The sequence below is a fragment of the Sinocyclocheilus grahami genome, unplaced genomic scaffold (genome assembly GCF_001515645.1).
Source record: "Sinocyclocheilus grahami isolate Dianchi unplaced genomic scaffold, SAMN03320097.WGS_v1.1 scaffold27.1, whole genome shotgun sequence".
Taxonomy (NCBI): Eukaryota; Metazoa; Chordata; class Actinopteri; order Cypriniformes; family Cyprinidae; genus Sinocyclocheilus; species Sinocyclocheilus grahami.
The window spans coordinates 88,674-100,440 of record NW_015505206.1 but is presented as its reverse complement, the minus strand read 5'-3'; the positions used below and the strand labels follow the sequence as shown (position 1 = coordinate 100,440).

At 37.1% G+C, this 11,767-nt stretch overlaps 1 protein-coding gene across 1 annotated transcript in view; it reads right to left on the bottom strand.

The window, feature by feature from the left end:
• Positions 1-4,579: 4,579 nt before the first annotated feature.
• slc4a1a (solute carrier family 4 member 1a (Diego blood group)) overlaps positions 4,580-11,767 on the bottom strand; it is a 22,010-nt gene continuing 14,822 nt past the window's right edge. Inside the window, exons 9-21 of the mRNA XM_016252458.1 lie at positions 11,061-11,103; positions 10,785-10,969; positions 10,483-10,684; positions 9,634-9,837; positions 9,043-9,191; positions 8,748-8,942; positions 8,380-8,628; positions 8,131-8,220; positions 7,213-7,379; positions 6,676-6,917; positions 6,356-6,525; positions 5,489-5,662; positions 4,580-5,271 (exon numbers count right to left, since the gene is read on the bottom strand). Coding sequence (XP_016107944.1) covers positions 5,224-5,271; positions 5,489-5,662; positions 6,356-6,525; positions 6,676-6,917; positions 7,213-7,379; positions 8,131-8,220; positions 8,380-8,628; positions 8,748-8,942; positions 9,043-9,191; positions 9,634-9,837; positions 10,483-10,684; positions 10,785-10,969; positions 11,061-11,103 — 2,118 coding nt within the window. The 3' untranslated portion in view covers positions 4,580-5,223. The remainder of the gene's footprint in view (positions 5,272-5,488; positions 5,663-6,355; positions 6,526-6,675; positions 6,918-7,212; positions 7,380-8,130; positions 8,221-8,379; positions 8,629-8,747; positions 8,943-9,042; positions 9,192-9,633; positions 9,838-10,482; positions 10,685-10,784; positions 10,970-11,060; positions 11,104-11,767) is intronic.

The following is an 11,767-nucleotide window of genomic DNA, read 5'->3' as shown; positions in this document are numbered from 1 at the left end:
TCAGGTAGGTCTAACAGTAGGGCTAAGATATTTAACTTTTTTTTACCAATTATCCAAATAATGTTTAATCCTAGAAAGCTATTATTATCAGAACACATGAGCATAACGGTTAGCAGATCAATGAATGAGAGGGCAGCGTTACCAGAGTTGCCCGTTTACCACACCATGTTACAGCACAGTAGGGCTATTGCATACAGAAACAATACTGTACTACATCGATGTTTCCTGTCAGCTCGATTTTTGAGTGGACTTTGCTGTTCCGATGAGCATGAACGGTATATGAGTGGAGCACTCACATGGGCCGTGAGCGACTGAGCGGAGCACACACATAGAGCGGGATAATACACAGAGCGTCACACCACTGAGCGGTGATCTAATTTTCGGCAGCCGGAATTTCAGTCCATCTCTAATTATTGGCGACATCAGAAATGGATATTATATAATATATGCTTTTTTGAAAATTTTAGCAATTTAAAAATATTAAAAAATGATTTTTTACACGGCACCCCTGCTCTCAACAGACGGCACCCCGGTTGGGAAACACTGTGTTATAGCACTACAGCCCTAGCGGTACACCTGCACTGACACCAAACCAAAAAAATCAACTCACTAAGTATTTGAAATCATTTAGCACTGTCAATACAATCTATTCAACTAAACAGTACGTATATACTGTGGCAGGATTTTCCTCCAGTAAAACACACGATCTTGTTTTTTTTACAAGTTTTGATTCTAAGGAAATTTATTTATACACGAAGTCCTGATGGGATGTATAAAATCCATCCACACGTCATGTGACTCACAAATGTACATAACTATACCTTTAAAAAAAAGAAAAGAAATTAATACTTTTATTCAGCTTTTTTATAGCTGAATAAATGCATTAAAATGCATTAAACTGACCATAAGTTACAGTTAAAAGTTCTATTTCAAAATAATTTAAAAATGTTTAGAATTCTATTTCAAATATGTTCTTTTAAACATTCTATGCATCAAATAATCCTGAAAAAAAGTATAATGGTTTTCACAAAATTATTAAAGGGGTGGTTGATTGCGATTTCACTTTTTTAACGTTAGTTAGTGTGTAATGTTGCTGTCCGAGCATAAACAATATCTGCAAAGTTACGAAGCTGAAAGTTCAATGCAAACGGAGATATTGTCTTTTAAAATTCTGGCGGTTTAATGCCTACAAAAACGGCTGGTAGGGACTACAACAAGTTACTTCCCGGGTTCGTGACATCACAAACCCCGATAAACCCCGCCCCCAGGAACACGCAATGAAGGGGGCGGGGCCATGCAGCGCTGCTTTAGAGAAGACGACGAAAAATAGGGGTGCAAGTAAAAATCTATTCATATATGAATCGCGATTCTGTCTTCTAACGAATCTAATGGATTCACAAGTTTCAAAATCAATGTTCTAAAGCAGCGGTTCTTAAAGGATCATGAAACCCCCACATTATATAAGCCTTTTGACGGGTTGTGTCACAGAGCTGTAAAAACGGTTATGCTCACCAAGTGAATTAATCGCGTTTGTGCCGAACTCTTATTACAAAGCAAAAACAAACACTCTTCTTCGATCCATGAACGTTTCTCTCAGTTATTGTGCACGATGTCCTCTCACAGAAACATCTGTCATAGCAAATCAACACATGCTGTTGTGAATAATTAAGCGAAGCGTCTTCTCATAGGATAAGAACCCTCAGTCTCATGAATAATTTAATAGACACCGACGCATCATCTATGTACTATTAGTCCATTGCCACGTCACAAATTGTGACGTCAACACAATGTAGATTTTAAACCTGGAATATGAAAATAGCGCAAAAAAACTTAAAATTAACCAGTTTTCTCCAACAGTTAAAATTATCGGATGCTAACATTGTCTTCTATGATGTGCAACACAAACACCTCTGCTAAAATCTCAGAAAAAGTAGTCTGGGGTTTCATGACCCTTTAATACTGTTCTTTGCGTCCCCCTGCTCTGCACATGCTCTGCATCTCTCTCTCTCTCTCTCTCTCATTCAGCTCAGCTCCAACAATGAACTGTTCCATTTATACACTTATTTTCACATAGCTATGAGAAGAGTTTTACATGGACACACGTGCAGTTGCCGTACTGTATTAAAGCTTTAATCAGGATAAAACCGTATATTAAAAGCTAACATAAGCAGTAACATTTACAAATAACAGCGTATCTAAAAGTATGAGACAACAACAAACATAAAACATAGGCCTACCATTAAAAGCCGTGCTTGCACAGGTTCTGCACGATCCTCTTCAATAATATCCTCTGCTTCTCAATCGAGCTCAAACTGATAAGCGATATTAAGGACACCGTTGTTTACAATACAACAGGTGCTCATGCCGCTGAGGTGTGGGGCGGGACGTTTAGACTCGCACTAGAGGCGGTGTAGCCAATCACAACACACTGGGCTAGCTAACCATTCAGAGCCCATCGCCTATTTCTGAGGGCAGGGCTTCATAAAAGCAGGAAAAGATCAGCCCGTTTCTCAGAGAAGGGACAGAGCGGTGTGGAATAGAGTGGGGGAACTATGACGGTTCAGCTGTTAGCATGACACTGGTTCCCTTGACAAAAAGCCTATAGGATTTTTCCAAAGGCTTTTGGATTATCGCAAAAAATAAGCTCTGTGTTCAACCACAGTTCATGAAATGTACACATTTTGTCCATCAAGATAATCTTCACAAAATAATATTACTAATATAATTAATAGTAAATAGTATAGTGAATAAATTAAATAATCATAACTAAAGGACATATGAAAGCATGTAGGCTATTTCTGTACATTTCGAAATAAGGTGCATTAAAAGTCAATAAATCCTTGATTAATATGAATATTTTCATTAAAAACGTGTCTCCACATACTATTCAATAAAATTCTAGTGCATTTAATCTATTAAATAACAGCAGAGTGAGCGAGTTTTTTGATACGGTAAGTTTAAACCTATTTTAGTGAATGAAGTACCACATTTCAGCTTTGTTAGGGTGGGTACACAAAATGTTATTTTATCCTTGCTCCTAGAAATTCCTCATATGCTTTTCTAACAGCTTCATGTGGCCGTAAACATTTAATTTTAACGTGGCTTTAAGCAATATGCATCGTTAAAGTTTCACTTTCACCGCGACTAAGCCGGTAAATGTGGTGTTTACATGGAATAATCATATGAGTTTACCTTATGGTGCGAACCCAGAGTCTGCATCAGCGGGAAAGCGATCCGAAAACTTGTGTGTTGCATTAAGGGGCAAAACAAAAAAACATTGTTGAACAACAATATAAAATGCGGGAAACTATTAATTGGTTATTCTACAATTAATTGTATTACAAATTATACTAGGACTGGAAAATACTGTAAATTGATAAACTGTTCGGCGTGATGACCTTAACTTATATGTCTCTGACAGCGCCTGTAGTCCAATTTAGCAAATTGTTAGCAACCATCTTTTTAAAGAAGTGTAACCGTTTTAAAAAAATCACGGTGTAACTGGTGTGTTTTATGTCGTAGAATTTAACGTTAAAGTATCTTGAGTTTGTGTGAACCACGGACCTTATTTTACGGATTTAACCAAAATCCCATAAAAAAAAACCATTGACTCTGGGACGATGGAACCGGAAGTGCTAAAATGCTAAAATGGGTTTTTGCCTACAAAGTGACATCATAGTTCCACCACTCTATAAAGGTAAATTATATGAAAAATAATGCGTTTGCACCCCATAAACACAATCAAGCCTAGAAAAAACCCAGTGAACCACCCCTTTAAGCAGCACAACTGTTTTCAACATTGATAATAAGAAATATTTCTTGAGCATCAAATCAGCATATTAGAATGATTTCTGATTTCTCATGTTAGATGGCTGAACATGTCTTCACAGAAATAAATGATATAAAAAGGTATTAAATGAAAAGTAATTTTGAATTTTAATAATATTTCACACAATTACAGTTTTTACTGTTTATTAATCGAATAAATGCATTGGTAAGCATAGGAGACTTATTTCAAAACTATTAAAAAAAATCGTACTAACTTCTACTCTGAATGGTAGAGTATGTATGTATACTACTCACTGACAAAAATTTAAAAAAGAAATAATAATAATACATAAATGTAAAAATATTGGGATTATTTTAATGTATTGATAACACTACATTTTAAGTCGAAAATTTCAGTTTTTCTACATTTTCTGCCAAAAAAAAGGGTCCTCTTAAAGTACCCCTGGTTGGGAATCACTGGTGAAAAGTGATTTTTTTTTTTTTTGCAGAAAATGTAGAAAAACTGAAATTTTCGACTTAAAATTTAGTGTTATCAATACATTAAAATTTGTAAAAAAAAATTAAAGCAGGTCCGGCTTTAACACGAAAGGAAGGTCGTAGGACTCACAGAATGGGCTGGACACTTGAGAAGGTGGGTGGAGGTTGGTTGCCAGGGTGGGCCAAGCTCATGATTGGGTGGGCCAGGCCCGCCCAGGCCTCTTGTGAAGTCAAGCCTGCTGGAAAAGTGGATGTGTTTGCAAGCTCCCCTGACTAATTTAGGACAGGAATGTAAGGCTTTCTTTACTAAGAATTATTGTAGATGTTTTACAGAATTTTAATCATTAAAGTCACACACCATAACAGACCAAGCATACATAAAACCAAATATTAATTTATACTCTAAAGTATCAAATCTTTGCAAAAGTAACCTATGCTAACATTCTTTATTTGTAAGCATATAATATTTACAGGTATGGTGTCCCTGAAACATTGAAATTCTATATAAAGGCACATTTTGCATAGGCATCACCTGTTAAAACAGGATAGGATTTACATTCAAGCTGGCGTGTAGTTGACATGCTTCACACTGACATGAGATTTCTTGCACGAAACCCTGAATACATAAAATAAATAAACACCAGGATGTATAAATCCCAAATGAAAAACAAAACAAAAACAAATATCTTATCAGGCACACAAACACACAAAAGAAAAAAAAAGTAAGAAAGTATTGTGATAAACAACTATGGAATGTATATGAACAGTTTATGAATTTTAGGTGTGTATTAATTGCATTCTAAAACTTTAATGATGTAGAGACATATCGATTGGTTAAGCTAAGAACTGAATGTACAACAGTTAAAAAATATAAGCAAACGATTCTCATTTAATGCACACAGTAAGATTAATTTATAGTGGCTCAAGAAAGACGTCCAGGGGTGTTTTGGGGTTATTTTAGTCATCCTCATCATCAAATTTCACATTTGCATCATCTGCGTCCAGCTGCAAAAGTATGACATAACATATGCGGTCACAACATGGACAAATAAAAATGCATAGGTGTGAGTAAGTGTTGTCTAAATATTTGACTTAAAAATAAAACAATAAAGGAAAAAATCTCAGTATAAAACAATATATAATGTGTACAACACAAAGCGTTCATATAGCACTTTTATGGCATAGGGCATAGGGCTCTTAGGCCTATATAAGAGATACTTACACATTTCATTTCCATGACAGTGAAGACGTGACCGGTCATGAACATTCTCAGTGGGATCGTGAGGATCAGGACAAAGGGCAGGGCAAGTGAAAACGCACTAGATTTGATTGCCCACAGAATCGCCAAACAAATCACTTGGATCAAAGTGTACAAGTGCATACGCATAGTGGGCACCTGTAGAGAAACACACACAGAGACAGAGAAATCAGTAACTAGATACTGTAGATGGATGGATCAATCGATTGACAGATTGACTACATGGCCAAAAGTGTACCTTCTAATCATTGTTGTTTGGAGTTTGGGTGTCACCATACATTGCTGTTCAAAAGTTTGTGGTTGATAAGTGATTTTAATTATGTTTTTGAAAAGAAGTCTATTATGCTCACCAATGCTGCAATAATTGAATCAAACATTCAGTAAAAACAGGAATATTGTAAAATATGACTATAATTTAAAATAAAGTTATTTCTATTTGAATATATTTTGAAATCTAATTTATTCCTGTGATGCAAAGCTGAATTTTCAGCATCATTACTCCAGTCTTCAGTGTCACATGATTTTTCAGAAATCATTCTAATAATTTTTCTATTTTTTAGCACTGTTGAAAACAGTAGTGCTGCTTAATATTTTGGGTGGAAATCGTGATACATTTTTTTCCCTCTTTTGATGAATATAAAGTTCAAAAGAACTGCATTTCTTTGTTTGTAACACTATAAAGGTCTTTATTGTAACTTTTGATCAATGTAAAGCATCTTTGCTGAATAAAAGTGTCAGTTTCTTTAAAAAAAAAGTGGACAGACCCCAAACTTTTGAACAAAAGTGCACTTTTATCCATGTAGTGTATGTGTGTATGTAATTAAATCTTACACGGGTGACAAATGGAACAGGAGGATGATGCTTTTTTGGTGTAATAAGCAGACGCATACGGTCCCAAAGCTGGATGCCACTCAGTGAAGTGATACCCATATAGAGAAAGATGCCAAACAGAGCCGTCATAGGAATCATCTTCAGGATGGGCTCCATGAGAATTGAGACCCCTGTGAGTAAAGAATTTGAATGATTCTGTGTATTGTTCAGTAACATTTTGTTATGTATCATTATTTCGATTTGATAAAAAAAAAAAGGCTATTAAACTCTAACTGTGTTGATTAAGTGTCATTATATCAGATAAAAAGCTTGCAACTCACCAATCATCACGGCCACCAAAATACCACTGACTCTTTGTTCTAACACGCGTTCAATCTGAGGTCTGGGGCCTTTGGTCATGACAGTCAGGGCATTGGCATGGGTGACAGATCTCACTGTAGCAGCACTGAGCCAGGGGACACCGAAGACAGAGGCAACTCCTCCCAAGAACACCAAAAGGAGGAGGTCCAGATGGAAACCAGAGCCCTTGACCATTTTTCTTTCAGGCTTACTCACGATCAGCCTGGATGGTAAGGAAAAGGTGTGAGGTTAATGCAGTAGCTACACCAAAGTTCTGACTACCAAAATCCTTGCATGAATCTTCATTGTATCTTAAATTATAGTAACATTTCACAAAATTCCTGTTTTTACTGTATTTTTGATTCAATTAATGCAGCGTCAGTGACCATAATAGACTTCTTTCAAAAATATCTTCACTGTATCATAGTATCTTCATCTGTTTCTTCTTGGTGTTTTCTTTATAGTGAAGGTCTTCTAGTGTGAATTTAAATGTGTTCTATTCTGAATCTCACACTCACGTAGTGATCTGGGACTCAAGGAAAATAAGGATGAAGACCAACAAGCCAGGAACAACACAGGCGAACATCATCCAGACAGGGAATGGCTTCTTCTCACCAAATGGGCTGATGAACCAGCCTCTAGCAGATGGGTTGGACACGGTCAGCCCCTTTGGCACCACCAGTTTCTAAAGCAGGAAGTTTACCATTTACACATTTACCATGAGACAGATGAATGGAACTATCCATTATAATGGTCAAAATCCCAGGTTATATGAGTCCAATTATGCTATGGGTCCAGATGCATAAAACATGTTTATCTTCATTTCACTAGGGAGTTTTTCCATAGTTTTTTTGTCTTGTGTGCAACTTGTGCGCAAAAGGGAAAGTACAGCTGTCTACAGTTTTCACAATAACTAAATGCACGTGGCTTGCTGAGCAAAACTGATTAGTTGATTTTTAGTGAAACTGTCATATAGCACAATCACTACTATTTTTGAACATGTAGGAACATCACAGCCCTACACACCAGTTTTTGCAACTTGTAGTGTTACATTCTGTGAATAGATTTTTTTTACTGCTGTACTTGACTCTAGATATAGCAAATGTGTAAAAATGGACATGCAAATATGGACCCTTGATTGAAATGAAATACAAAAAATTTTGTATACTTTATAAAGTACTGTATACTGTACATTCAAATGTGCATATTCTTTTTCTGTGTACTACAGTACTGGATTTTCCCAGTAAATGTCAACAAAAATGTAGAACATAAATTTAATTAGTATATAACAAACATTTCCAAGGTTGACTGCCACTGTAAAAACATTGAAATATTTTAACCAGTACAGCTCACACAATGACAAAAAATAAATAAATCAATCAAAATGGTGCCTTTGCTTTTTGAAGCATGAATTCAATATTTTGAGTCTGTCAAACCTGTGTGTAGGCATCGCTGATGATGATATCCACAGCAATCATGAAGAAGATGGCGATGGGGACACCAAAATCTCCAATCATTCGACGAATCTGGTGGTGTACAGTATTTTAATAGTAACATAATCAGTACATTTAAAGGCTTGGCTGGATTGCTAATTGCTGAAATGCCTTTTTTGCTTTTTGTTGAAACTATTTTTGGCTAAACAGTATCAGAGTTTTAAATAAAAAAGGTAAACTGAGCAAACTTACAGGACCGGGAAGGAAGGTGCTAGTTTTAAACCCACGGAGATACAATGCAACAAAGAAACAGCCAAACATAAGGCACATGGACAGCAGGGCAGTGTTAGGATAGGCCCTCTCTATTATTTCATGATGTTGAGTAATATTGCCATCAGGATGCTCTGTGATGTTGATAACCTTTTTGATAGGGTGGAAGGGGTCTTCCAAAGAAGCATTCAAGTGATCGTAGTTCAAAATCAAAGGATGCGCTTGGAAAATCTGAGAATAATTGAGAGAGAGAACAAAGCATTGAGGAATAAAAAAGAAGATTTGGTGACAAATTATGTGATGTGAATGAATCTAATTAAGTGTGTGCCCATTTGGAAGACTGAATATACCCTGATAAGCTTGGAAAAGGTCTCATAGATGAAAATGAGAGAGATCAGGATGGAGAAGATCTCTTGGGTGAAGCGTGAGATGAAACGGACAAGGAAACTCCCTTCCACTGCAACAATCACCACCACAATGATGATCAACCACATGCCCACCCAGACACGGCCCACAATGTACTCAAAGCCGTTAGACTTGCAGAACTGAATGGGAAATATGAATGATTTTAGATGGATGAGAAAAGTCATACAGTTGTTGATAATCTACCTCATTAAACACAATTCACACTAATAAAAGCATCACCTGAAAGAACGCCTCCTCAAACACCATCAGTGGACCAGTGAACCCAATGACAAGTACTGGCTGTGCCGCAAACAGACAAAAGATGATGCCCTGCACACAGGTAGAGACCATCATCTCAGAGACCCCCATCATGTGCTCCGTCTTGTCCGCTAAAACATAGAAAGATTGAAGATTAGAGATGGTAAATGTTGCAATTTTTTCTTAGTTTGAAGAACATGTAAAAAATCTAAAGAAACTTTTTCCACTATAGAAAAACGTTTGTGGAATGGACAAGTTCCAAAGGTTTTTCATGGAAACAGATTTTTCTTGCACACACATCATTTTGCTTCAGAAGATCGATTAATCAGTTGGGGTCGTATGTATGTCGTATATAGTGTTCACCAGAGGAAGAAAGTCATATACATCTAAGATGTAATGAGGGTATAAATGTCCATTTTCGGGTTAATTTCATCCAGTCTAGGTAGGCAGTTCTTGGCCAAAATATGATAAAATGTGTGCCAGATTATATGCTACGTGTTAAACGATAAATGCGACTAATTTAGATCTTTTTCAGTGGTGTGATTAGTCTATGCTGGCAGTGAATGTACTCACCAAGAAGTCCTCCAAAGGTAATGGCAGGTGAAAGGGCAGCGAAGTAGATGAAGATGACAGCAGACAGCACCTGAGGGTCCAGTGCATCGGTAAAGTCACTAAGGTAACCCTTGTAGCGGCGTTTTATGTCTTTGACCATACCGCCAAACGGATAGCCGGTACGGGCTAGTGGATCCTCCCGTGGCTTCCCAGGTCCAGTTGGGGCTAATAAACACAATAAAACAGTTTACTTGATGTAATTCCAGATTTAACCCTAGGATGGCCAGGATAGATGCAGAGGAAGACCGTTCCATGTAGCCATGATTGATATTAAGGTAATTAAACCTTAAGATGTGTACAGAAAAAAAAGAACATACTTGTGACGTATGAAGAGCCAAAAGCATGAATATGATTCAATCTTAATAAAGAAGCTTGCCATTGTGGTATTTAAATCATTATTGGGTCTTCCATGATACATTAGTTGTTATGTTCCTCATTTGTAAATGGATAAAAGTGTCCACTAAATGATTGAGTATAAGTGTGAGTGTAACTATATTAAATATTTTGCAGTAATGCCAGACCAGCCTCATATACACTAAAATGAAATGGGTCAAATTTAGATCTTGAGAAGGAACATGACCAGACCCAGATTGAATCTGCAGACTTTTTTTGCAGTTTTTTTAGACTGGATCTTTAGGAAATCTGCACAGTACTGCAGAATGCATAAACTGTGTTAAATTATTTAATAAACATCAGGCTATTTGGCTTATTTAAAAAAAAAACAAGCACACAAGGGGACTGAAGGATTTGTCAAATTAAATGAATGCAGCGACACCAGTGTCAACACCATGTCATTATATAAAGCCTGACCTTTGCCCCCAACCATGAGTCGGGTGTCATATGGGTGGACTCTATCTCGTAGCATCTTCTTCTGAAAGTTGATGATTGGCTTAAGCATGCTCTCGTCCTGGATTTCTGTGGGTGGGATCACAATGCTGCAGTCCATGAAGTCTGCCATGGCATTGGTCAGATCTTTCTCGTTTGTAGCCAAGTAAGCCTCCAGAGTGAACACCTGTTTGCATGTACAGAATTAAGATGAGACATTAGAAAAGCCTTCATTTTCCTTGATTTATTTCATGACATTTCAGTGCCAGTCCATAGCTCCTCTTTACCCAGTCAGCCATCAGAGACGCCATGGCCCGACCACTCTCATGATAGTCCATGCCACTGTGACTGGGCCCCACGTGGAAGAAGACAAAACGAACAGGAATCGGAGCTTCTAGAACCCCTTCCATCACCACTGAGTCCCGTAGACGTGCAAACGCCACCACTGGTTTCTGGAGGTTCTCCACCACACCTTAAGAGTGGTATAGAAACAAGGGCATGAAATATGCTATATAACAAAATAATAAGTGTTTTTATAGAATAAAAAATGGATGTACTCTCACCTGATAAAACCACAGAGGCCTCCACACGATCAACCGTGTCTCGCTGAGGAGGAACAAAGCAGTTTTTATGTTTATTCAGAAACTAGAGGTTTTTAGTTATTTTTTAATTATTTGGATGCCACATCCGTGAATCTGACTTTAAAGTCTAAAACTGAAAGGACGAAAGGATAGTGTTACTGTGATTTTAACCAGTAGGACATCCTAGATCAAAATGTTTTGGTGGTCCTGGAACAACAGTCCTATCAAATAATCATAGTCTTCATCCTAACCATTAACTAGCCTAACATTAAGAGGGAAATTATAAACGATGCAGTGCCCTAACATCAGCTCTACCCTTTTCTAACATCAGACTGCTGCAAGGATAGTGTTACTGTGATTTTAACCAGTAGGACATCCTAGATCAAAATGTTTTGGTGGTCCTGGAACAACAGTCCTATCAAATAATCATAGTCTTCATCCTAACCATTAACTAGCCTAACATTAAGAGGGAAATTATAAACGATGCAGTGCCCTAACATCAGCTCTACCCTTTTCTAACATCAGACTGCTGCAGGACCAACAAGATAGATAGATAGATAGATAGATAGGATAGATAGATAGATAGATAGATAGATAGATAGATAGATAGATAGATAGATAGATAGATAGATAGACAGACAGACAGACAGACAGACAGACAGACAGACAGACAGACAGACAGACAGACA